The following is a 27,823-nucleotide window of genomic DNA, read 5'->3' as shown; positions in this document are numbered from 1 at the left end:
ATAAAGGATTGTGAGGTCCTGGACATGACTTTTGGCTTTTTTTATGGCTAGCAGTAGCTTTTCCAGGTCAGAATCAAGCTGTATTTGTGGGGAAGGAGTCTGTGTGTCAGAAGTGTGCACCTGTTCTGTGCATAAATTGGTGGCTTCAGCTTCCAGGCTGGCGTCTTTCATGAGCAATAATCTCATGCATGTTACTTAAAAATATTTGTAAACCTATAGGCTTTTTGGTCCTCTTAAGCACTTCAGAACATAAAATATTTTAAGCTCTTTTTGTGGTCTTGTTTTATTAATGGCTTTACTGTGGTTCTAAAGTCAATAAATAGCCTGTAATCCAGAACATTATTTATGAATAGGCACCCCACCAGCAGTTTTGCCCTGAAAAGCAGAATTGTGTGTCTCATAATTGTCCTCAGGTGACTTCTGTTCTTTTTTTTTTCTTCTTCTTCTTCTTCTTTTTTTTTTTTTAAGTCTGGAACTGATAGGGTTTTATGGTGTTAATGTTTTTGAATGCTTTGAAATTCATAGTGCTGCATTAAAAAAATGTTGGATTTAATCAGTGTTGGTCTTGCTTTTTTTCTTGATGCTGCTCTAAGTCATGCTTGGATTGAAGATTCAAGATCAAATTAAGAGTATGAGAATAATGCATTTATACCAGCAGATATTGAGCCTTAATTTAAACAAATATAGTAACTCTGTTACTGATTACATTTGTAATTTACTCTCTTAAAAAAAAAAAAAAAAGGCTTTCAATATCTGGATGTTTGAGAACTGTCAGTTTGTATCCTATAAAGGTGCAGTTAGCAGTATGACCTTCTTAGAGGAGTTGAGTTTCTCATGGTTTATTGCAGCAGGTCAAGTTCCTTGTGACTTGAAAAGCTGAAGTCCTTTTAAAACAAAAAGCCTTGATGTTGTGTGTGGATATTAAATATTGTGTGGCATTTTTCAGCAGTGGTGGTTTGATCTGGTGATCTCAGAATGGATAGTTTTTAGTGGTGCTGCATGTGTAAATTACTTTGCAAACTTTTCAGTTAAAAAGCATTAGATTGTAAATTTGATGTGTCTGAGAGCTGCAGATTTAACTGAAAATTTCCTACAACTTGTGTTAAAGGGAATATATTTATTTATTTCAAGTATGTTGGGATTTATTACAAATTCATTTAACTACTGAAAAGTTTGAAGTCTTGCAAAATTAAATTCTTGTGTGGTGAGGGTACCTGTAAGTAAATGAACTTAGATTTTCTATGTTTCAAGAAGTCTCATAAACTTTTTTTTAAAGAAAGTTCTCCACCCTAACAAAGCAGTGAGGGTTCCTGAAGGATAGGCTGTGTTATGAGAGAGTGGTCTGTTTAAAAGCCAATCATAGGATTACAGTTTAAGCACTGTAAAAACTGGCCTATTTAAATATGGAAATATAGTTGTTGTGTTTCAAACTTCTATAATTAAAAAAACAAACAAACAGGCTATGACTTAAGCAATCATCAGGAGTTTCAGACCTTTCAAAAGTGTGAAGGTTGTGTATAAGCACCAAATTTCTCTGCTTTAAATTTAACATTAGACGTGAAAGGATGCCTAGTGACTGTTTTTGTCTGTTAAACTTGGTTTTAAATATATAGTGAAGCTTAAGACTTTAGGCCCTACAGTGTTACAGAAGATTAAAAGCCTTAGTAGCAGCCTGTTGCTGTGATAGATGCTGCACAAAAGCACTGTCCTGACCAGAAAGTACTTACAGACTGAACATCAAATGAGACTTGTCTATATGCATGTGTTGCCTCTTCTGAGGGCTGACATTGGAGGCAGTGGTATCAGTTTAGCAGAAGCTAACTCTCAAGTTGACTTTTCTCAAGCTATTTGTAAGCATCAAGGAAATGGAGAGTTTTAGGAAAATTTTCAAAGCCAAATGTTACTTCTGGAGATAATTGGAGAGAATCCCTCCCAAGCGTGACAGGTTCAACAAGAGAAAACATGAAGCTGTTTATTTGACAACGCCTTCACGTTTGAAAACGTGAGTGGGCATTGACATCTCTAGGATAGACCATTCAATGGTGGGAGGCAGGATCTTGAGAGAGATGGCAAGGAGCCTGAGAACAAGCTGTGAAGGCCATGGAAACTGAGCTATGTGGCCGATCTCTGTTGTGATAGAGAAGGATGGGAAGGAGAGACTTGAACAGATGGATGGCATGGTCAAAGCAGAGGATAAGAGATACTTTCTGCAGCAGCATTTTGAATAGGGTTGCATCAGGCTAGAGTAAAAGACACATCAGTAGGTGGAGTAGAAGTTGTGAGAATGCAGCAAAGAATTTTAATGATGTGGCTAGAAAGGGAAGGTTGTATTTTGAAACTATTATACAGAAAGAACCTGAAAAATGCGATGCAGCTTACCTCTGAGGATGTAAGGAGAACCTGTAGGGAAGCTGGCACCCCATGTGCCAAATAGGATGGTGTGATTGTCCATGAAGAAAAGGCAACAAAGTAGAAGAAGCCGGTGAAAAGTTTAAAAGTTCTGTGGTGTTTTTTCTTCTTGAACTGACAGCTGGCTATCCATGAAATGAGGCTGAGAAACAGGCTGAGCCTTACTGTAGCCAGAGGTAGATAAGAACCATCAAACAGTGTCTGTGAAAGTAGATTAGCCACTGAGTGCCTGAATTTCTGTCAGCATTATGCCAACTGTGTATGAATGGAATTGGAAGAGATGAACTCCAGTTGGCGACTGATCGTTCAGTAAACTGAAAGAGGAAAGAAAATGAAGCAGGTGGAGAGGTAAGTGGTGAGATAGGTGGAATTTTTAAAAGAGGAGAGACCAAAAGGTATTTTTACTGGGAGGGGAGAGTGGAAATATAAAAGGTGTAAGAGAAAGAGATAAGAGAGATGTTAGGAAGTGGAATGGAATCTATTAAGCAAGTGAAGGGATCAAGAAGAAGAGCAAAGGCAAGAAACTTCTGTGATTGTCATAAGATAGGAACAAGAGAATTGTACAAGAGGTCCTTTGCAGAGAGAGGAATGAAGCCTGGAAAAATGGAGATTTTGAGGAGCTGGGTTTGAAGTTGTGGAATAAGATTAATTAAAACACTGGAATTGTTTAACTGTGGAGTGGGTAAAATTGAAGGAAGAGGGGAAGGAACCCCCCCCCCCCCAACATTTCTCATAAAGGTAAATTGGCTTGGTTGTTGGGTTTCTGCCAGATTCCCCATGGATCAAGTGCATGCATGTAGTGAAGATGCACCAGGGCTAGGGGTTAACAGAATGGAACTTGTAGTGACTGAAAGAGGAAAAAAAAATTAAGGGTGTAGGGCAGTATGCCAGAAATAAAATGAATGACTACATAAATAGCAAAGAAAGAAGAGACAGAGTAGTTTACGACCACCTTGACTGATGAACGTTTTTGGCAGCTGGCAGAATTGAACCTAGGTGGTAGGTATTATTGCCAGATGATTCCTTCATCAAGTAACTGACTGATCCAATGAGAGATTGGATCATTCAGTTCCAATATCCAGATAAGAGATGCTGTCTAGTGAGGTTTACCTTAAATGAGTTTTCGGAAGATGATTCAATTGAACAGAAAGGTAAATAAAGTAGGGCTGCAAGTTGATTATTTTTTACAATGGTGCACTTAGAAACTAAGGGAAATAGTTGAAGTCATGTAAAGTAGGAAGTTCAAGCAGTTGAATATGAGAGTTTGGAAGTTTGAGTCTCAAAATTGCAAGCACTACCTTGACTTTTAGTTTAAGCTGGGAGGGGAGAAAACTTTTGGAGAAGGAGGGGGGAATTTTCTTTTCTTTTCTTTCTGTTTAGGAATTAGATTTTGAGAAATAGAGAAAAGCTGTTGTGAGTAGAGAAAGCTTTATCTTAAGGGTTAAAATAAGAGTTGCCAGAAGTCAAGCCTTGCAAAGCAAATGAAAGCAAACAGTCAAAGGTTTGTCAGCCATATAAGAACAACAGCAAAATAGAAAGGGCAGCTTCACAGAGTGAGATAGGGATTAAAGTTAGTCCAGATATAAGCAAAAAATTATTTTTTTTCTGTAAATTTTGTTTTCTGTAAGGATGACAAAGGTTCATGTGGAGGTTGATGGTAATGATGACACATGAGGCTTTGACACATCTTTGAGTTTTATCTTTGCTTAATAGCTTGATGTGCCCAGACTGGGAGCTGGATAGTTTCCACCCCTGAGCTACCGAAGAGCTGGTGTATGAAATGACAGTCCAGTGGCAAGGAGTTCTAGTACATCTGCCAAGTCAGAAATGACGTATGACTGGAGGATGGCAAATATGGTCCCTGTTTTAGGGGAGGAGAGGGAGGTGTTGTGATAGGGAGGTGTGATCCAGGTAGGTTGAAGGTATTAGTCTCACTAATAAGATAACTGATTTTTCTGGATTCTAAAAAGGCGGTGGGTTTCACCTCTTTAGGTTTCTTTTAAAATTTACTATTGAAGTCTCTTGAAAAAAATCAGTCTCTGGAGAGACTGAGGACTTAAAAGGTAGGTAAAGGACCTGTTGAAGAAGAGCTGTTGCCACTCAAGCTGAAAGAGAAACTGCTGGGCTAAAGACAGGTGCCTGCTGTAATTCTACATGGGTTGCTCCTGAGGCTAAACTGCTGTCATATGTTATTAAGGTCATTAACATAAAAACAGGAGTTTGCTGACAAAATCTGATGATCTGGTGGAGGAAGGGAGTATCTGGAGGATGGACATATCCTACGGTCAACATTCAGAATTGGTATAACAGAAATGGGATGAAATTAAGTAGCACAGAATGCAAAGACACGTTTGTAAATTAATGAAAATAATTTCTGCTGTTGGCTGATATTTTTGACCTTTCTTGTCCCTTCCAGCTTTGGGTGTGTTAATCAATCATAGGATATGTGAGCCACCAGCATGATGTGAAGTGAAAAAGGCAAATGTGATGCTCAAATGTTTTAGATTATTGCTGGTACAGATGGGAAGCATGAATCCCACCATACAGTGGATTACAGTGTGTAGTTCTGGTCAGTCATTTCAAGAAGGTTGATTTAAACTGGAAGGGTGTCAGAAGAGGACTTCTAGGATCGTCAAGAAAATGATGAACATGCCTGATAATAGTCTGAAGACTATAGCTTGATTAGCTTAGCAAAATGAAGACTTAGGGAGTATATGATTAATTCCTATAAAAAAAAATCATGAAGTAAGCACAAGGAAGGCGAAAGAACCGTTCATGCTAAAAGAACGGGTATAAATCGTCATAAATTAGAAGAAAGTGTCAAATGATCAGAGCAATGAGATAGTGGAGTGGCACTTCAGCAAGAGTGAAGGAAGCAAAGAACCTGACAGCATCAACAGTGGAGGTGCTTCAGTTGGTGAAAAGGATTGTAAAGTAATTTCCTTTGGTAGCAGACTGCAGCATCTTCCAGTTGTATGTTTCTAAGTCAAATGGAAATGTAAGAGCAGGAAAGTGCTCAGCTAAGGAGAAGGTTGGGGTAGGTCATCAATATGGAAATTGCATTTTTGGAGGGAAAAGTGTGGGAGTTTGTGACAAGGGAAAAAGAACCAGCTGTATAGTTAGAGAGGCAAGCTGATTGTGAAGAGCTGGTTGTGTGTTAGATATGTAAAGATAGAGATGAAGACGAGAGGGGAGTCCACTCAGAGAAGAGAGAGTGCCGAGTGGGAAAATTTGGAAGAAGCAGCTTTGTGTTAAAAGTTGCTCTTGGTCTTATCCAGGCTGGTGAAGAAGAGGTGTAGCCACAGGGCTTAATTAAAGGTGGACAGGTCTCAGAGCCTGGTGCTGGAGAGACAGCAATGTGAAGAGAAGGTTGCTGATGACTCATGTGAATTTAGGTTTAAAGTAGATCTTCTAGAGCCAGTGAAAGATGGGCAGGTGGGAGTGAGGGGCTTCTTATTGACATGGTGGGGAGGGTAGGAGGTGACAGCAGTGAGGACAGAGGGTGGATGGAGTGTGTACCTTGTTTGGTTGAATGTTTGACTTTGCATTGGTAAGAGCAATGTGGAGAAGTGGATGCAGAAGAGTAGTAGAGAGAGGTGTTAGACTATAATAGTGTGGACTTGGAGAAGGGGGAACAATGATGTAAAAAGAAAAGATATACTGCTGCAAAAAAAGTGGTGAAAGGCATGGGTGAGGTTTGGGCAGATGCACAAGAAGATTACAGAGTGAAAAGCAAGCAGAGTTTTCGAAACGCTGTGAAGTTGCTTTGTGGACCTCCCCCTTAGCCAGCCAGAGTGCTTTATCTCACCCTTCCAGGGGTTAGGGAGGGGTGGGTGAGTGGTGTCCAGCACTCGAGGAATCTGAGGGGAAGCAGGAAGGAATGAGTCTTTGAGACTGGAGAGGCTCCCTAGGGCTTGCAAATACCTCTCCTAACAGAATACTTGGCCTTACCCTGCGAGGAGTGAGGAAGAGACCCGCGCTCTGCCTCCGAACGGAAAGCTTTTATCAGGGCAGGTTATAGGAAGTGCAGCCAGGAATGGGAGTGCTCCTAAGCCTCTATACAGTGGAATAGCCATATAAAGCCTGTATCTCCACATCTTAAATGATAGCTAAGCTTTGGGAGAGTCATCAAGTCTCAAGTTTCTTGCTCTACAGATGGATGGTTGCTCTTTGTGTCTTAGATATCCAGATAACAGTGAAATAATCTGCTCCCTCATGGCCAGTGCTGTCTGACTCAGTTAGCCATTGTTACATTTGTAGAGCAAATTTTAAACACATGTTTGTTTTTTTTTTTGCTTTGTTTTTGGCCCCAGCTAAACTTTTGGCCCTTGCATTTGCTCTGTCAGAGGTTGGTTCAAAATATTATTTGTCTCAAGGTATCTTTGATGCTATGACATTGGGCATATAGCTGAACACGCTCCTTGGAAACTGTAACATGTTAATGAGTTGCTGTAAAAGATACTTTAATGATAGATATGGTGCCTTTCAGTTTTGCCCCTTTCAGATTTTTTTTTTAAACACTGATAGTATTTGATTACATTTTCTGAGAATCCTGTGTGTTGTTTCAAAACTGAATTGGGAATAATTGTCTTGCACTACAAGATGAGTATGACCACATGTTTGGCTTCTAAACGCTTGTGCAGTCACATACATTGGCAGAAAGCTTGTGCTGGAGAGTTCAGTCAGAAAAAGCACTATAGAAACTTCAGTCTAACTAATCCATGTCCCGTTTTAGGGTATAACTTCTTTGGTGACTTGAAAAAAATCTCAGAAATCTCAGAAAGTAAGTTTTTCTTTTTAGTTAAATTTTTTCTTTCCAGCAGTGGCCTGCTAAATATGGGTTGAGATTTAAATGGTGCCTGGAACCATCAACAGGAACGTCCAGAGTCTCAGATTTTCTCTGAACTGTGCTCCTGTTCTCCCATGTGCCTTTCTGAGCCAGCTCTGTGTTTTTCTTATTCGGATGTTCTTGTCAGGTGTAGCTTCCCATGCAGTCAGGAGGCAAGGACTTTGCTGATCTTTGTCCTTGTTGCAGCTTGCTGTTTTGTCTCTGATTTATACTGTATGTTCATCCCTTTTGGCTAAATAAGACCCTCTGAAATCAGATTTCTGCAGCTTGTCCTTGCTGCCCAGACCAAGGCAGGGTGTATGTTTGGCAAAGGCAGAAAAATGGATCCCAAGGAACTGATAGGCAATATCCTTACAGCAACCTGGTTGCACCACTGTCTACTAAGGAAAATATTTCCCCTATGTACTCTTCTCTGAGGAACTATCTTGGAGAAGAAAAGAAGATGGGGAAGACTGTGCTGCCATTGATTTTGCGTAGTGGAAGATGCCTCTTAACCATTGAAGACCCACGGAAAAGTTATATAGGACATTTCAGAGAAAACTGAACAGTTTTTCCTATGGACAGGTATATAGTGATCAAAAGAAAGTCTTGGAATATCATTGAGCTTGAATTGCTGTTGTGGGTAGGCTCTTTCTCCTTGCCTTTTCCTTCAGTTGTGGCCATCATTGTACCATGGCCCTTAGTAATAACTTTTTGGGGTATATTTTTCTTCTTTCCAGTTCAGGCACACATCTCTGCTCCAGGGGTCTTCCAAGTAGCACTCCTACATGCAGTTATAAGCTTGGTAATACAGGCTGTGTATGGGATAGACACTTAAAAATGAAACCTGAGTTTGGTATGAGTTTTAAAATGGAAGCCTCAAAAATTACTGTCTTTACTTTCCCAGTCCCAGCTACAAAGTGCATAATTAGAAGGGTAGCTAGCTTTATAGCACAGTATCATGCCTCATTTGAGCTTAAAATCTTGCATTCCAAACTGTCAAAGCCTGGCAGGATTGCAGTGCTTTAATCTTGCAGTGTTATTAACGCTGAGTGAGGCCATAGGATACTCCTGTGAGGCCACGCAGAACTCGGGAGAGAGATGTAGGAAGCCTCCCTTCCTGTAGGACTGTGCAGAGGCATCTCCTGCTAATGATCATTGTGTTGTGTAGAATAGCAAGAAGGAAGGGAGGCCTCAGAATAGAAAATGTTGCTCTGGACTGCGCTGTTAGTATGCTTTTAAATTATCCAGTTTTTGCACTGATTGCATGTGACTGCAGTTTGGAAATCTTACAGCCAGACTACTTAGGAAAACTTATTTTGGCATACTTTCAGTTAACCTGTGACCTGTAGGAATATAACAACACCCTGTACTATAATTGATCTCCACTGGGAATTTGTCTGATAGCCAGTGTGCCAGTCTATCTAAATGATGCTTCTCCCTTAATTATATTAACTGTCTTGTTGCTGACATCATAGAATTTTATCTTGCTTGTTTTTTCAAGAAGGAATGACAGGAGTAACAATAAATTGGCTTACTATAAAAGAAAGTGGCATTTTCTTTCTAAATGCTATAAGATCTAGGTCACTTGTTGGGTTAAAGAAGTGTTGGCAAGGAATGTGGCTATGTGTCATCGGAAAGCCTGGGAGAAACAGCGTACGAGCTGGACTGAGATGCTGTAAAGAGAATAGCACTGGAGAAACCATTAGTTTTACAGTTTTGGTTTTGATGTTTTCATTTAAGAAACAGGCTGAAGCATTGCAAGCGTGTTAGTCACGCTTTAATTTAAATTTAGCCTTGGTAAAGCTAATTAAAAATATGTTTAGTGACAGTGTGTAAATGCACGCTTTGAACTTGTATCTTTTACTATTCCTGTGGAAATCTATTTTCTAAATATATAGCTTCCTGTAACAGCATTGTAAGGGTACAGCTGGGTGAAGAAATTGTCACAGAACAAGCAGCTGGTGGCCTAGCCCCTTGAAGAAAACGGGGTAAGCTGCCTTGCGTGGAAGGAGTAAATGAATGCTAACTCGGTGTAAATCACATTCTCACTTTTCTTTTTGTGGCCAGTATGTAGTATCTTGCAAACCAGAGAAAAATTATGCCTGATGTCTTATCACCCCTGGTAAGATAGTATCAGAGTTTGTAGAACATTGTCTTTATGCACAAGACATACTTTATTTATTTATTTTTTTTAATACCAGAAAAACGGAATGTCCCACTTGCGTTTGAAACACTGTATCCTTTGGGGATCGTTCAGTCAGCAGCACTGCTCCTCTTGTCTGGTGAAAGTAGACCAGGCTGATAGACCATTTTTAAAACACTGGAATAGTATTTGGATAGGTTTTATTTGCAGACTTTTCTATATCTCATAGTATTTTAGCACATATACATCTCGAGCTCCTAAAGGGCTGAGCAGTTGAGCAGTAGTTACCTCCAGGGACTTGTTGCCATCGTTTGCCCCTGCAGTCTCCCAGAACTTCTTTTGCCCCTGGCTCTCAAAAAATGCAGTCTCTTTTCATGTTCAGTAACCATACAAGCTCTTGAGAGGTGACTTAACAGATTTTCGTAGGTGCTGTACCTGCATGTAGGATTATATTTAGGGTCGAACTATAAAGTCTGTGGTCCATTTTTACACCTTTTGGAATAAGACTTTTACTGCAGTGTGTGAGAGTTTAGTAAAGTCTGTAAAGTTTTAGAAGACATTCAGTGAGAAATTCTGTTTTGGACAAAGAAGACAATTTACTGTTTATGGAAATCACTCTACTTTGGACCAGAATGAATTCACATTAGTGACTGAATACAGCTGCTTTGTAGCTCGGTTCAGCACTCTGCCACCAATAATTTAGGGACTGAAGGAAAGTAAAAACATGTCCAATTGAAATGATAGTGATCTTGCATTCTGACCAGCATCTTTCATCCAAATGGCTTTCGAAGCATGGCCACAGGTTTTCACCAGACAGGCTGTGTGAAGTATGTTGTAGTGTAAGGTAGTACAAATGTTTTATAAGCATGCATTTGGGTGGGGCTCATAACTTGGCAGCAGTGTTATAACCTGGGGTTTGGAATAGTTCCACTTTGGGAGGTGGGAAAAAGAGGAGACAAATATTTCTAGGACAATAAGACTTTAAAACAGTTATTTTTTTGAGGTTGCTGGAGAGTTTAAAGTGTTGGAAAAAGTTGTGGAGAAGATGGATTAGCTGTGAAAGGTGCATGATGGTATTTATTTTGTGGCTTCGTAGTGTTATCACATGGATATCTTCTCCACATGTGGCATATATGCAGAAAGGAGCAGCTGGTTAACAAGGCACGGCAACACACTGAAACAGTTCAGGACAGGAAGTGAATTAACTGGAACCACCTGGGGAGAAGTTCTGGACTTGTGCGAGTTCAGTCTCCTGTGGAAATACTTGCTCTCTGTGCAACAGCAGTTGTGAAGACGATCTCGACTGTTATAGTGGTCATGGGAGGAATGGAGCGAAGCTTAGAAAATACTATTGAAGAGGTTGCAGTAGCACCTCACTTCTTGATTCTTGTTCCCTCATCTCAAAAAAAAAAAAAAAAAAGGGGGGGGGGGACTAGAAAAGGGCTCCATGAATGGGAAGGATTTGCAGGCGTTAGGAGACGCTGAAAAGATGATGATTGTGAAATCTAGGTCTTGATGCAGCGAGGGCTGATGCAGCTTTAACGATAAGCACATTTGTTAAATCTTTAAAGGATTGCGGCTTGATACTGGCAATGAATGGGAGGGAATAGCAGTGGTATTTAAAGCAGTGAGTGGAGTAGAGATGCTTTGTCTCCAGGGAGTGTTCAGTGGTACTGAAAAGCAGTGCACTTAGTGAGGGGAAAAAAGAAATGTGTTTTATATTGCACGTAATTAACCTAAAGGACTCACTGCTACAAGTAGTTGGGTAGTTGAGCTTAGAAGAATATAGAAAAGATTAGACATTTATATAAATAATGAGAATAACCACATTAATACTATGTGAGATTTAAAATACATGGCATGTAACATTTGTGATTTAGGTGCAACACAGACTTCCTGCAGTTAAGAGTCTTTTCCTGTAGACTGGTTATTCTGTCTGTTCTGGAAATGTCTTCACCTTCCTGTGTAGCATCTGGCTGTTGTCAGAGGGAAAAACCTCTAGTTTAGTCTAAAATGACTATTATTATGGGTTGCTTCTTAGGAAGTTCTGTTTTCAGTTTGTTTGCAACAAATATTTAATGAAGCAGAATAAAATTGGATCCAGGCAGTCATGAAAAGGATCATGAGAGCTATAATGTCCAGAAGATGTCAGGGCCATATTGCGACATAATCTAGGGGTTTGTTGTGGGCCTGTTTTTTGGCTGTTCTGCAACTTCATTCTGGTCAAGGAGAATTTTGGGTGCTCAGATACTGCTTTTTTGTGTGTGTGTGTGTGTTAAACAAAAGTCTGCGTCCATGCTGTTTTAGACTCTGAATATAGGAATCGTGTGGGTTGCCCTTTGCTTTACCCCATTCAACTTCATAATAGCCTTCTTAAAAATAAGGCAGCCAGAACAGAATATAGTACTCTACATGTGGTCTCATCAGAGCTTTTATGCAGTGAAAGAATAATGTCCTTTGACTCTGTTCAGTACCCTTTATTTATACTTTGCAGAATTGTTTGCTTTTTGTTGCCGCTTCTAAGCGTTGTGCTGAAAGATTTAATGTTCTGCCTACTCTATCCCTTCAGATCTTTTCTCTGATCTGTGTGCCACAGTGTGACCTTTGAGGGTAGTACTTTCAACAGACTTTTTTGCTAGCCTCTTACATTTCTCTCCGTTTGGTTGCATAAGCCATCTGTTGCCCATCGGAACATAGGTGCCCTTTGCCTTTGACAGCTTTGGCAACCAAAATGAAACTTTGGCAGCCTCCACCTTAGGTGTGAAGCTTTCTGCCATTTTGTATGGTAGCAGTCATCCACCTCTTGCTCTATCAGGCTACAGGGTTACAGTCTGATGGAGTTTTGGGTGTTTTTGCTTGTTTGTTTGCACCAATATCAATTTATATCCAGGTGTTTGCCATCATCTCTGTGTAGCTCAGCCCTACACCAGTGCAGAAGTCATTGCATGCTTCAGACACAAGTGCAGTTTACAGTTGTGTACCCATAACTGCCACTTCTCCACTTCCCTCCCATGACTTAAAGTGAAATCTTCACTAAGGATAAACTGATTGCTGCATATTATACTGAGCACATGAATTAGTTATGTATTATATATGTAAGCCCTGTCGTATCAATTTAAGGACAATCCTGATACTGTATTTAGAAAGCTACTGCAAGTCAGGAGTCCTGCGCTCAGTTTTCATTTGCTAATGACTCTCACTGTAATTTGAACTGACTAATTTATCTCTTGGGGTTTTAATTTTCTCCCCTGTAATATACTTATTCATTTTCAGATCTGATGATCCTGTCTAGTGCAGAGGCAAACTACTGTGCTTTATTATCACTGTATAGTATTCAAACCTATGAGAGAGAAAGCTGTTATACTGTGCTGGAGACTTGAGAAAAGTTCTGCACCAGAGCAACGATCCTCCTGATATGCCCTGGACTCTGTTGTACATTCTTTTCTTTTGAAATTTTGGAGAGAAATACACTCTGCCTCATACAGGTGCAAGCTTGACTCTTCCAGTCTCTTTTGTGAAGAGCAAGATTATTGACCGAGACACCAGTTTTTCCCTCTTTCTAAAACCTTCCAGCTATAGCCCCACAGTGCGCCGAGCACCATGCAGAGGAGTGTCTCTCCCGGGCAGTGAGCTGCTGTCTCAGCACTTGGGGTGACTCCAAGTGCTGGCTTGGTTCTTGAAGCCGCAGCCTATGGACTACACCTAGCAATGCAACCACTGAGCCACAGTGACACTAATAAGGTGTAGGCATTTAAACTGCTTTCTCTGAGTGATCCTGTTATTAGATTCTGTTCTTTCTATTTTCCTCTTACATTCTTCCCACCTTTTAATTCTGGAAGCAGTTTAACTCTAAAAGATTATTTTCTTTTCCCCTCCTACCACCTCAGTTGCTTTTTACAGCTGCCTTATAAAGTTTCAGACTTTTTTCCAGTCAATAGCTGTTTCTTCCTTTCTTGGAAATTCATGAGTTCTTTGTGCAAGTGTAACAACATATTTTTATAATAAAGTGGTGTTCTCTATTCAAAGATCTCAGAATGGTTAAACAATGTGAAACAGCTGAATGATTTGAGATATGTTATAATTATCACAGCTGCTGGGCTTCGGACTGGAGGCTTGTGATATATCTTGTACTGCAGCTTAGACTTTGTGATCTCAGTGGTTCCTTCTGACCTTAAAAACTGGTGAGTATCAGTATAGCCTGACGTGGAAATAGACCATCCCGTGTTAAAGAGCTCTCTAGAGTTTTATTTCCCTCTAGATTTTGGGGGATATAGTTTATGCGCCACATTTCTACTGAATCGTATTGAATTACTGTTTTGACTCAAATCAAGTGTTTGTAGTATTCATGTGGATGGAACTTGCTAGAGGAGGTGGTAACACTTCAGAGCTTCCCTTTGTGTTGGGATGCAAATGACAGCTCGGTACACCTTTCAGGATTAACCGTTTTCCTCAGTGCAAAAGAAATTAGTTAACTAAATGCTCCTGAGGTGCATTTGGAAGTCAGTTTAAATATTACATGCACATACAACAAGAAAATGATTATGAAGATATGCCTACGCATCCATTTGTCTGCTTGCTTGGTTTATAGTAAACTCTGGCCCTGCCTGCTGTGCAGTTTGTCTTTTTAGAGTAGAAACCCTTCAGGGTAGGGATGGTATCTTATATTTGACATGGCAGCCATTGTGCTGCTGTTGGAAATGTTTCATACATAACAATAACGTACTTCACTTGGAAGTCAGATCTTACACTTTTACATTGCTCCCATTGAGTGCTTCAGATTGATGCTGGCTGTGCTTTCAATTTGCTGGCTCCGTTTCGTGTACAACATGTGAACGAACTCTTGCACGCTTACTTGAACCGTGAGGCTTGCAGTCTTCTTAGTGCAAAAAAACAATCTTCTTGTTAGGAAAACATCGGGTGGCCAAAGAGTTGGAGCAGGACAGAGAAGAACAGAGGTATGTTAAACCCTGCTGTGTAATTAAACTACAACACCCCTCCCCCCCCACACACACCCTCAAAAAAGGAGGAAAGAACAATAACGTGGAGGACTTCTGTTTTATCTCATAACCTAAAGGTTTTTTGCTCTTTATTTCTTTCCCCCTTGACTTGCAAGCTATACTTCTTTTGCATATCTGACTCAATACTTTCATGTAATTAAGTGTGTGTTTTGGTTTGTGTGTTTTGCCTGAGGGATTTATCTCAAACATTGCATTCTTAAACTGAAATGCAAACGTCCACAGAGGATTCAGCACTAGCTCAGGTAATCGGTGCTACTTTCTGTTATGTTAGAAGAGATGGATTAATGGCCAGGTGCTGTAGTTATACGAATGCGGTAGTTTGTATAGGTATGTAATATATTTATTTGTCATATGCTTATGCAGTTTTTCATACAAAATACAGAATTTGTCATAGAGAATATACCTATAGAATTGGCCCAAGGATGTTACCATCGCACATATGGTACATACACACATGCATGTATTCAGCATATATTTAGAGAGAAAGAATGTGTGTATGTGTGTGTGTGCACGAGGGAGAAGAATCCTAGGAGTCTCCATAATCAGATCCCCTGTGACTTCTAGATAACGTAGTAAAAATGCAGTTTGGCCTAAAGGAATGATTGAACTAATATTTTTGGACTCTTCTAGTGCTTAAATAAATGTTCAAGCTGGAAACTTTTAATATTAAGTAACATTATCTTACTATTACTGCTTTCTCCACTCAAGCCTCGCCCTAGAGAGAGCCCTTAGTTTCAAAATAAAGGATAGTAAAAAGCACAGCCATTGAAATGAAGAGTTTAGGTATGTGTTCATGCTATGGTCGTAAAAATTGTTTAATGCTGACCTATTTCTTTTCTTAAAGGCTAAAAAAGCTCTTGGCAATAGAGATTGCTCATTGCTCACAGTAATTACTATGAAACATGTAACAACATTTCCTTGATTTTTTTTTTCCCATTAAATACCTTACAATTCCAGTTCAGTTTATTTTAAAATCGGAATCAGAACCTTTTGCTAAATATTTTCTTCTCTGTCAGAATGCATTTCATCTCCCTGCAACTACAGTTCTATTTCACAGCTCTCCATACAGTTAAAACCTATCACTCCTGCCTTGTTGTTTGCATTGAATGCAGAAGCAGTTTACATTAATTTCCCTGAGTCTCTATAATTTTAATTTCTGTGTACTATTTGAGTAAGCTTTATAATTTGTGAGGAAAGCCAATGATCCAGTCGGGATGAATAAAGCCATATTGGCTTATGTAACGTGTATTCATGTTGCTATTATGCAACGGAATTATTACTTGTGGCATCTTTAAATCCATTTTGAGTTCAGCAGTGTTGCCTGCTGTCTCATACAGGACTTTCTTTGTTTCTACTGACTGAGCAGAAAGTGATGATAAGCTTCACAATTAAATTAAATTACATTCTTGGAAGGGGAGAAAAAATACTGTGACTTCTCACAGAAAAAATTTACTGTTTTTGACTACCAACAGTATAAGCACTGGTGAAAAATGATCTTTACAGGTTTTTTTAATGGTCAAAATCCAATTTTTTCATGTTGACCTTGTATTTTCATAAAATGGCATGGCTCTTGCCATATTAAATCTGTGCGTTAGTGGTAATATTAAACAATCCTTGTCTTTACAGCATAAAATACAAAATGCAACATATTTTGCTTTAGTATTTTTCATGGAAGGATCATTGCAAATAGTTTCACAGACCAATGTTTCACAAACAAAATTTATATGACAGTTTTCTCATATTTCTTTGTGTAGACGTAGAATCTTTGTCATCTTTAACATCACGGCAGCTTAGAAATATGGGGATAATGTAGACTTTTCAACTTGCACGCGGTAGTGATTGTAGTCGTGCTGGTACTATAGCTGTAGCGAGTGGTGTCAGTTATTCACTTGTACTTTAGACACCACAGTATTGTTTCGTCTTGTCTACCCTATACTACCTTGGCTTTGCGGTACCTCTGTTACTCATCCCTGGATGAGGAGACTAGGACTTAAGCCTGGTAGGGACAGGGTTGCATGCAAAGACTTGAAGGACTAAGCTTTCCATTTCAAGCTGGCGTATGAACTGCTTATGGGCTTGGAAGATGATTTAGCAGCTGTATTTTTTTTTTTTTCTTATATCTAGGGTGATGCTGATGTAGGTGTCTCAGACAGGAAGGAAGGTCCAATGCATAGGCCTTTTAAATCTAGATTAGTTTAAAATACCAGAAAATATTTTCTATAGAGGCAGTGCTGTTGTGACATATCCTTGGATCAAGTAACCTAATTGGTACTAGTTTATACAGTCTGCCATGTATAAAGTTCTTAACATTTGCATACAAAGGAAGTCCCAGAAGGACTAACAGAGGCTAACAGGTGCTTTTAGGTCAGTAATTTAGCCTAAGCTGCTTAACTCATTAAAGTAAGGAAGGTAGGTTATTACCTATGCATGTTCATTAGAAATGCTTTTAAAGTTGGGCAACTGACATGGCCTTAGCCATTTATGCAACATTTTCAGAGTTTATTAACTGTTCTGTGGGAGATTTAGCCACTAATAATTGAATTCCATTAGCACATGATAGAGTGTGTATTCAGCCTGGCAGCTTATGATGCATATCAGTGTGTCATATAGTTTTACAAGAATACCACAATCTCTTTAAGTGTTATTTTCTCAAAGTGTGTGTTCATAACTGAGTTTGTATTGTTCTGTACTTCTTGTGTCCTTAGCTACTGGCCTGTGATGGTATTCTGCAATTCAGTTGCCATTCCTGACTTCTGTCCTCTGCTTATTGAAATAAAATGCAATGTAGAGATCATATTGATGATTTTCTGTATCTGTTGCACTAACTCAATGTAGAAATAACAGTACGTGGTTCTGCAGAGTGCTTGTCATTATAGACTCTGAAGTACTTTATCGAGGAGGTCAATATTAATCTGGCCCTTCCATAGCTGGAGAAGCTGAGGCGCGCAGAGGTGAATTTCCAGAGTGCTAAGACTTTCCTGACATACTTTTTAATACCTCCTAGGAGGAACTGTTCGTCTTGCAAGAGTGATCTGAAGAGCCAGACTTCCCACCATCTGCAACTAGCAGACATTCTGCTTTGTAGAGCTGGTGTTTTTGAAAAGAGTTAAAATCGGTGAGCCGAGAAAATAGTTGCACTCCCTATAGTAGTTTTGGCTAAGCTCAGTGATGGCCATCAGACACTTATTTGGCTGTGTAATCTGATTAAGTTAACATTTTATAGACACAGATGATATTAACTTCTAGAGTGGGGAACTTCCTGTTTGATTAGGCTGTGTTTTCAGACAGTCATATCAGAGGCTTGCATTTTGTATGTCAATATTATATTTGCTGTATTGTGAGCTTTAACTGCTGAATAGTCGTCAGGTGAAGGGTACTGTATGCGCATCTCATAGGAACCCTCTATAATCCATACCTGTGAACGCTTCTGTTAGTTTTGACAGTTAATCACTGACAGTTTTATGCAAGTCCAAAGACTCTCTATGGAGCTCTTACCTCATACTATATAAAACTTCTTTCATCTACAGGAGTCGAAATATTTTACAGATTGGGCTGATTATTACTGGCAAAACGGCCAGTAAAAACCCTCTCCTAGCTCTTGTTCTGGTGCCCTACTCATTTAGCTACCTATTATTTTGAGGATTTATTTACTATCAATTGCTCATTTTGGTGTTCCTATGCACTGAAGAGAGGAGGATGTGGAGTTCTGTAGAAATAATTCTTCTCTAGTACGGAAGGGCTTTGGAAAGATACTTAATATGAACCAGGTTGGTTTGCTGGCGTAGAAGAATATTTCTAGTAAATGTTGTTTGATGGCAGCTGTTCCTCAAACAATGTAAAGTAGACATGACTAAGAGTCTTACCTGACTTACTGGTTTCATTTTCTTGGTGGTCTTTTTCAGATTAGGAATTTGCTAAACTTCAGTCCCTGATCAAAACCACCACAAGGAATATCTGTATGTCATTTATGAAAATAATATGTCCCTGGCATGCTTGTGCAAGAACAAAATTGTGGTGAACAGTAGAGTTGTGAAACGTGTAAAACAAAAATGAAGAGAGTTAAACTATTCTGATGTTTCAGGTTCAGTTAACTCAAAGGAGGCAGTCAGATAAGGGAGAAGGGCGAGAAGGCTTTTCCTGATTTTTCTTAGAGGTTCTTCTAGCAAGGCAGGGGAGAGTTCAGAATAAGAAGGTATTTTTGTAGGTAGGAAGCAAAGAGAAGGTAAGTGTGTAAAGCATACGACATAGCTAGAGATGAAGCTTGGGGCTAAGCTGTCGGTGCAGTTGTTGGTCTCTTGAAAAAGCTTGTATACTGCATAAGTTAACCTCTCTGCTCTCAGAGGACTTCATTCTTACTGAATAATACAGCCTACATTCCTTTGCTGCACGGACGCTTCTAAGAAGTGGGCCAAATTGAGAGGAGGAATTTATGTGCTCTCTTGGCTGAGATTTTCTACACCATTTTTAAGAGTTTGACAATGCCATTTTCATGTAGACCTCTTTGAAGATTCAACTGCTTTATGCACTTGGTTAAACTCCTTCAGATGCGTGCAGCAAGAGGTGATGTGTAAATTAGGCTTCTTTACTGGTGTTTTGCTTCATTCCACATATTTCACTGATACCCAAATGAGTCTAAATTTGCATAACTTCAGAAGGTGCGAGAATGCACTGCTCAGGGCCCCAGTATGCATGTTGTTTCTGATTTTCCCTTGAGTGGGTTTAAGTAGCTGCAAGGTGCCTGAGTGAAAGGGTTCTAACTGAGCAACAGCACTTGTGTAAGAGGCTTTTTTTTTTACTTCTGAATCAGACCCACAGCTTTTGTTACCATTTGCCAGCTCTTCAGACAGATATGAGGCAGCCTGTGAGCTCTAAGGATGCAAGAAAACGAGAATGCCTTTTGTATAACGATCATGGGATTAATTGGTCCTGGAAACTCTGGGTTGCTGCCAAGAAAGGTTGTTTATGTGGTAAGAGAGGAAAGGAGAAGGGTGGAGCTTTGGAAATCCAGGAATACCCCTAGCTGTCGGATCATAGGAAAGGGCTCATAAAGTTATTTTGGCTGTAATTTTCATTCAGTCAACACACAGAATTCTGATTTTCAGCTGCATCCCAATTGAAGAGATGGGAGTTAGTGAAGTGGAGAAAGCGCTACAGAGAAGTCTGCCTTCGCTCTGTTTCCAAATGCATTATATGGTAGAAACAGCTGCCCTTGCAAAGGAAAGCGTCTGTGCTGCTTGGAGCCTGCAGGCTGCCCAAGATGCTACCTCTGGTCCCCAAAATCCTGCTTCCAAGCCACAGTTTCCCACAGTCTGCTTCAAATTCAGAGTCTCATGGGAGCTGTTCTGCGGGCTGTCAGCTTTTCAGCGTAGGGGACGAGGACAGAGAGGAGAGTGGGAAATGCGAGGCTCTTAAATACTGCCATTGTTGCAGAACTGATTGCAAGAGGAAGAGTGGATGCGTACACCAAGGGGCCTGTCCTAACAACACTTGAAATACTTGTGACTTGACCTGATCGGCTTAGTACCTTCACTGCTCTTCCCAATGTATGCTGTTGTGTGGTACTGTTAGTGCAAAACTGCAGCTTTTCAGAGGGCTGTTTTTAGTGGCTCTGTGTGTGTGTGTGGAGGGCAGGAGTCATCGTAATCTGTGCGAGTTTAAGTCAGTCCAGCGTGATTGTCAGCTGCTGCAGACTGGCATTTTATCTGTTCATCTACATATGGGACAATCTTGTTCTCTTCCTTTCAGGGGAGCAGACTCAATATGCAAATTATTCATTAAGATGGTTGTTGGAAGACAATGTTATGTCAAATTAGTTGTTAATATCTTTGAAGTGATTCTTCACAAAAGTGCTTGACCAAAGCGAGTAGGAGTTTTATACAGCATCGTAAAGTCTTGTTACTGCTTAAGTTTGCTTTTTGCCATGGAATTTGTTTCGTCTTCACACATTCTCGTGTCTCATCTCTCTTGATGCTTTCTTTACGAAACGGACTGTATCCATGTAGGCTTCCTTAAGTGATGTACGACTGCTTGTTAAAATGAAGGATATCTTAGTTTTTTCTTCTCTCAGACAAGTGTTGTGGCTATTTGCATGTCTCAATGTGGGGCTTTTGAGGCTTAACCATTCCATGATTTGTTATTCTTACCTTTTTTTTTTTTTTTCTTTTAAAGGTGAGCATGGTATTGGTAGGGATTGATATTTAGGCAAAGAGTGAAATGGAACAGTCATTCTTGGTTAAAGAGTGCCTTATTTTTAGTTACTTTTACTTAACAGTTATTCCAAACGTAGGCAATTTTATTTGAGCATAAAAGGATCTGTCCAGTAAGTTAGGAATAGCAAGAGTGGAAAACGTGTCAATGAAAGTCAAAAGCATTAAAAAATATAACTGTCAAGGTAGCTAAAATGGGATTTAAGAGACAGTAGTTATTTAGGTGCTCTTGAAAATCATTTTGCAGAATTTCTGAATAAGTCTTTACTAAATCAGTAATGTTTTAAATGACTAAGCCTGAAGAATATTTGAAATCTGATTTACTTATCATTGCTCATCCCATTTGTTTTCTTTCAATATTTTTCTCAGTCTGCCTAATGAAAAGTAGTTTAATCAATGTCATTGCATGATTTTCACTTCCAGACACTGAACAGTAGTATTTAGGTTGGAAAAAAACTGCAGATCAGTGCTTTTTGATTCAACGAGATTGTTTCCGGTGATATTTCTGAAATAATGACTACCGTTCTGTGTCTTTTTTTGGGGTAGCAGTCTGTTCAGATTTTGAACTAATTTGTGTCTCAGAGTCTTGATGGTCTGTCTTGCTAAGATGTATTATTAACTAAGGAAGTGGTGGAAGAGCGTCATCTCTAATGCCATTACAGGTTAACAGATAGCACTAGTGCCTTTGGCTCACGAGCCTGTGGAATCAAGAGGTGCCTTTTGGCTGTTTAACTGAGTGAAATACCTGGCAACTTTGGGGCACGGGGAGGAGCTGCTTTTTTTTTCCATCCATCGGTAGACAAAATAGCAAGGAATCGGTACACCTTGGCTAGCCCTTGCAAAGAAGGGTAGGTAGGGAGATGGGATTGTGGTATCAAAGGTTGCATGTGGTGCGTCACCAGATTCATAAAGGGCTGTTGCTTTTTACACACCTAGCAACAAACTGCACCAGTAGCACGATGCTTATAACTTAAGATCTGCTTACTCAAGCCCTGTATTAGTGGCTATTGCAGAAAGAAGACGTCTATTGGATGTTATGCTGTTACTTGTATCTTTTCCTCATCCTGCAATTGTGCACATGGATATTTTTTACTTTCACAAAGCCTTGGTGAGTCAGTGAGGTTCTCTGCGGGTTCATGAGCCAGCCTCTGCGATGGTGATTACAAGGTCAGGCCCTTAACTGTAACCATCTTGGAACCAAATTATAGATCCTTCAGTACCAGGCATCTTTGAGGGCATTTGCAGCTGGTTTTGGAGTCAGTTTGTGTTTGAAGGACATTTTTAACTTAATGGCTTTTACTCTATATGGAGTTCTCCTGGTTCAGCAAGAACTTTTTACCTGAGTACAGCTTTGTGCTGTAAGACGATAGCCTTAAAAAAGAGTGGGCTCCTCTGAATGTACCGCATTTCAGGGGATTAGTAAAGATGTCAAAATTACACTGGATCAGTACCTGCACAGCCTAAAAAATGAGCTGAAAGAATATACCTCAGTCTATTCTTTCCACTTTTGCTTTTGAAAGACGCTGTCTATCTTGTAGGAAGCTATTTGCTCGCCGGTTGTGCTCACGGATATCAAGGACACAATTCTTTGCCTGAAATAAGTCAAGGAGAGACTGGCATTTTATAGACTTTATTATTACTAGTGCACAAAACAGTGCGTAACTTGTGGTGGCTTTAATTGGCACCACATAAGTGATCACTGTGTAGCGCTGTCAAAACTTGCCAAAGAGCTTTAGGAGCATCTTTTAATAGCAGTGCATGCAGTATTCCTGTTAGCAGACAGTCGACACAAAAGCACACATGAAAACGTTTGCCTTTGGTTAGCCTGGTTGTGTCAGTGAAGAGATGGCCTCTTGATTAAATCCAGATTGAGCAGTTTCCTGTTAGCATGCAGGCTCGGCCCACAATGTCTTTATTCTGAAAGTCTGTTATTGAACTTGTCTGCCAAATCCTTTTCCTTTTAAACTTACAGGCAGAATTGCAAAAATAATACAAATACAAACAGTCTCTAAAAGTCTCTTAAAATGATTTCTAGCAGTTTAATGTTTTGCTGACAAACTCAGTTTTAGTTTTTCTGGGTTTTGGATTTTTTTTTTGTTTTGTTTTAATTATTTTTAAACATTCTCCCAATGTGATGTCTTGATGAAATTGCAATTAAAGGAAAATTTTGTGCATGTATTAATCTCAGAAGCATATTCTTCCCTTGTCTGGCACATCATATCAGAGAATGAGAGTTTTTACACACAGTGAAAATAGAATATGGCCTTAATTTAGTGTGTCGGGACAGGAGGAGGGGAGGGAATTGGCTGTGCAGAAAATCATATTGTTAAATACAGTGATGCAGATTTTTCTTCTCTGAATTTTATTGCTGACTTTTCATGTTTATGATTAAAATAAACTTTTGAAAATAACCAGTTATATAACATAACCCCTTTCAATACAATTTTCTCTGTTTTTTCCAAGTTTTGCCTAGTAAAAAGTTTGTATGGAGATTTCTATAGTGGTTTTATTATATATTATTGTAGGTACATCTTTAAATTGGGTATGTAACAAATTATATACCTTTAAAACAGCCATAATGTCTGCAGGACAAAACTTTGCAAGTTACTTTAGTGTAACATCGTTAATTCCAGTGGGATTGTACTGGTGTTTGTAACAGCAGGTTTTGGTGCAATATATGTGCATTGCCTGGTCTATTTATAAAAATACACTAATCGGTTCATGGCACGAGATAAAGTTACCCAGTCTGTAACTTCACAGTCGGTTTGAACTGACATCAAGTTGCAGTGCTTCCAGCAATCGCCTTCCTGCTCGTGCCCCAGCTTCTCTTCTCCCCTCACTGTGCTGGCCGGGTGGTGAGCTAGACCGGGGAACCCACCTGGCTTCAACCAGACCTCCGCAAGCGAAGCGAAGGGCTCAGTTTCAGCCACGCTGCTTTTCCAGTCCAGGACATTGTGTAGCCGCATGAAAGCGCCTTTCAGTGCCTCGTTAAACTCAGTATGAAATGGTGTCATTTTACAGTTGAGATTTGGCTATAGGTTTCCTTGTGCCTCTGCTTGCCTACTGGGTCTATATTCTTTACGATCTGTTGAGGGTTCCCTGCATCTTGATCCTTCGAGATGCTCCTGGCTGTTCCAGGGCTTCCTACAGACACAAAGGCTACTTTTCTACCAAAAAAAAACAGTGCCTGGCCTCATTTCTAGCTGGAAAGTCCAGACCATTGTGGGGCACTGCTAGAAATAAATAATAATTTGCCATGATCTTTAGAGATGTTGAAACTATTACTTGACACTCTTTCTTTCCCTGCCTGGTCTGTTTTTTATGCAAACAGCAAGTGGTATTTTAATGTTACACCTGAGTTTGTTGGACATTGTTAAATTAGGAAACAAAGTGTCCTTGTGCAAGAATTACAGAGCTTTAGACTAATGTTAAAGATGTTTACATTCTCTAAGGGAAGAAAGGATTTCTATTATAAATGATTTTAAAACAATAGAAGGTAGTGATACAAGTGTGAAGTGGATGGGTTATCAGTTCTTAATTCATGAATTAGATTTTTTTTTTCTTTGTGTATTGCCAGTATAGCCAGTGTAGTGACTAAAAAAAAGTCATTAATATTTTTTCTTCATGACCTCAGTCTAGTACCAAGATGTTAACATTTGGAATATTATTAGCCTTGTTATTTCTAACTCGTACATTATTAGGCAATTTCTGGAGTAAACCTTTGATCAGATGGGCCTTGTGACTGAACTCAACATTCACTCCTGGAGGTATTTCTTCAGATGAGTTTGAGACATGTGGTCAAGAAACCATGGAGAAACCCAAAATATGGACTGTATTGTTACTTGCTTAAGGAGTGTCTGAATCTAGTGTTGATAGTCCAGCACCTCTGTGAATACTGACTCAAAATTCAAAAGCCAGAAGAGTTGTTAAATCGTAAATTATTACTGTGAGGCTTATGTGGGAAATCTGACCTAATGATATCCCATTACTATTATCATGAGACACCAGAAGCTCTTCCCCAGGAAGGGAAGGTTGTGATTCAGAAAGAGCATCAACACAGTTGAAAGTTTGCTGTGAGCACGTGTGTGCAGGAGGAACTCTGCTGTGGAATAATGCTGCAATGGAAATGGGATGAACTCCAGTTTTATTTCGAGATTGCAGGAGAATTGATGATGCAAAGACTAGACTAGACTGTGTTGTCTGTTCTTGGCCAGGACAAGTTTATTTCCTGCAGTATTTTTCTACTGATATATTCAGTCTAGCTTTAAAAGCTTTAGGAAAAGTTTTAGGAAAACTCTTGAGGAATATTTCATGATGGCCTAACTTTTCCTTTGCATAATCCTGTTAATTCTAGATATATACAAGGCCTGCCTTAAAGCACTTTCTGAACCCAATGCGTGTGAATAAAAGTAACTTTATACTTTGAAAAGCTATTTCATTCATTCAGATAATCTTCCGAGGGTTTACGTACATAACTCGCATAGTGATGCCTGCTGGGGATTTTTAACAGGCTTTTTCTTTCCTCTTGTGGGTGCACACACTCAGGCAGGCTCAAACCTTCTCTTTCTCTTAAGGAAAATGGCTTCTTTTTCTGTTCTTGGAAGTTTATTAGTGTTAGTGTTGCATGTGTTAAACAGTGATCAAGCCTATTTTCCTCAAGCTGAAGGTGCGATACATCAGTCAGTTTGGTCCCTGCTAACCACAATACCGGCCATTTTTACACTAGTGGTCTTGACCATTTTTTTTTCCCCACAGATAGGCAACTGAAAAGGTAAAGAGAATTTTCCTGTTAGATTGCTGTTGATGTTTTTCTTTATATTCACTTTTTTAAGGCTTTTTATCACGCGCACTTAGGAAATCAGGTATTTAAAGTAGTCACAAACATTATTTTCTGAATTGTGCTCTAAACAGTGATGTAATTTAAGATAATGTTTCTAGTTATTTCAGTTGACTTGAAACAGCCTGTAAGCAGTAAAACCAAATGCTGGGGAGGAAAAAAACACCATCTTCCCTCCCTTCCCTACCAAACCTGAGATCTGTCAGCAAATATTATGCCCACATGGAAATTGAGAGAGGGCTAAAGGGAAACTGAAAGGTTACAATGGCAGGTTTGCAATCTATCTGTGACAGCTTCCTTGCAAAAAAACATTATGAAATGTTTCATGACCAGAGGTGCTCATGTCGTTAGATTTTGTACGTCAACCCAAGGTTGGCATCTTCACCACAGGAATCGCAAGTGTTCTGACACTAAAGCTATAATCAATCTTAGTATTTATTCAGAAATTAAATGAGACAGTGAATCACCAATATTGTTTCCTCTAGCAACCTAATTCTTTGTGGGATAATGAACTTTCTTTTAGATAATAACATATTGTGGGATTATATGATGACTTGATAGCAGTCAGAATCTAAAATATTTTATGGAGCATGTCAGAGAAATATTTTAAAGAAAGGTAAACTTACTAAAAAACCTCCATTGTTTGATACAGCATTTGCTTTTGGAGAGACAAAATCAACAAAATAGTTTAGTAAGTAAAGAGGGACTGTGAACTAGAAAAGAACCCTGTGAAAAGACAGAATTTAATCTATGTTTCAGTGTGACAGCTGCATGAGGGGTCTGGCTTCCTCATGATTTTGTGTTTCTGTTTTAACTTTGTAGGTTGAAGGGGACCAGTTACCTCCAGGACATACTGTCAGCCAATATGAAACATGTAAGATCAGGACGATAAAAGCTGGAACTTTGGAGAAACTTGTGGAGAACCTTCTGACAGCTTTTGGAGATAACGATTTTACCTACATCAGCATCTTTCTGTCAACATACAGGGGCTTTGCTTCCACTAAGGAAGTACTGGAACTTCTCCTTGACAGGTAAGAGTCAGTAGATAGTGGAAACTGAGCCTTTTTTACTTGATGGGGCAGGGGATTATCAGGAATTTCTTCCATTAGTTTCAATGGACATGGCCTTAATAACCCAACAGACAGATATCAAGAATTCTGGAAAATGTGGTTTCAGCATAAGTATAAAGTCAATAGATGCCTTCTGCTCACATCTCAACTCTTATTAAAACATGGTTGCCAGACTGGAAAAGTGGGTTGCATCTGCCTGCTGAGAAACCAAACTGGGACCAGCACAAGGAAATTAATGTAGCTGTTTCCCCCCCAAAATGGAATGCATGTGCTGCAAAGTCATACCTAACGTAGTTTTCAGGCTACCAGTATTCCTATATGTTGCTGGGTACTAGTATTTTTGGACCTAATTCTCCTATTTGGGATCTGCTGATTTGACTAGGGACTGCACAAACCTAAGCAAAACCACACCATCTCCTACTATTACTTCACATGAATATGCAGTCATAAATTTTTACAGACGGCATAAGAACTGCTTAATGTTGTAAGAACAGCTTTTATGGTAAGACTATTAAATTGCATCTGCTCTATCTGCATAAATGCTTAGAAGATGCAATGGTAGTTTGCTGACCTTGAATTCTAACTGAGACATAGCTAGGTCCAAGGTGATCTTATTTGGTGATCTTACTACTATCTATTGCATTTTCAAAATGAAGTGATGTACAGAAATAGTTACTCTGGTGTATAGTACTTAAAGTAGAGGGCTAGCATTAGAAATCCTAGTTTTAATTTTGGCTCTCCCGCTAGGTAGATATGGAACAAGGCATGTTTAAGCTGTCTGTGCTTCTCTTTCATATCTGAAAAGGAGTATAATACTACTGGCCTCATAGGAATGTTATGCGGCTCAATTAATAACGATGTTGAAATGCTTGGCTGCCGGGCCTGCTGTGATTGTAATAACAGCTGTGGTTGCTCAAGTGGAGTAACTGTGAGAACTTCACAGCCAGGTAAGATGTCAGATGAGGAAAGAGAAGCCGTCCTGGGGAGCAGACTGTACAGTTAGATTTACCCCTGTGAACATTACCTCTCACTCCATGCCAACTCTGATTGACAATGCGTATTTACAGAGAACTAAAAATGCTGAGGAATTATTTTTTGAACGAGTAATTCTTTCTGAAAGCCCGATTTATTTTATTTTATTTTATTTTGATTCTTTGTTTTCAACATATGTATCTTTCTAGAGAAAATAAGAAAGGGCACCAAGTTGATGTTGATTACAGCAACTTAAAGCCAAGATGACTCTCAAAGTGACAGCATTTCTCGAGAAACTTTTGCTCCATAAGCATGCGAATTGCCAAAGAGCTGCAAA

General features: G+C 39.4%; 1 protein-coding gene across 2 annotated transcripts in view; it reads left to right on the top strand.

Moving 5' to 3' along the window:
• RGL1 (ral guanine nucleotide dissociation stimulator like 1) overlaps positions 1-27,823 on the top strand; it is a 90,453-nt gene that overhangs the window by 13,334 nt on the left and 49,296 nt on the right. For both annotated transcript variants that reach the window (XM_067300548.1, XM_067300547.1), the window contains one exon: positions 26,267-26,475. In XM_067300548.1, coding sequence (XP_067156649.1) covers positions 26,267-26,475 — 209 coding nt within the window. The remainder of the gene's footprint in view (positions 1-26,266; positions 26,476-27,823) is intronic.

The sequence above is a fragment of the Apteryx mantelli genome, chromosome 8 (genome assembly GCF_036417845.1).
Source record: "Apteryx mantelli isolate bAptMan1 chromosome 8, bAptMan1.hap1, whole genome shotgun sequence".
Classification (NCBI taxonomy): Eukaryota; Metazoa; Chordata; class Aves; order Apterygiformes; family Apterygidae; genus Apteryx; species Apteryx mantelli.
The sequence above is the reverse complement of the archived record's forward strand: the minus strand, read 5'-3'. Positions and strand labels throughout refer to the sequence as shown.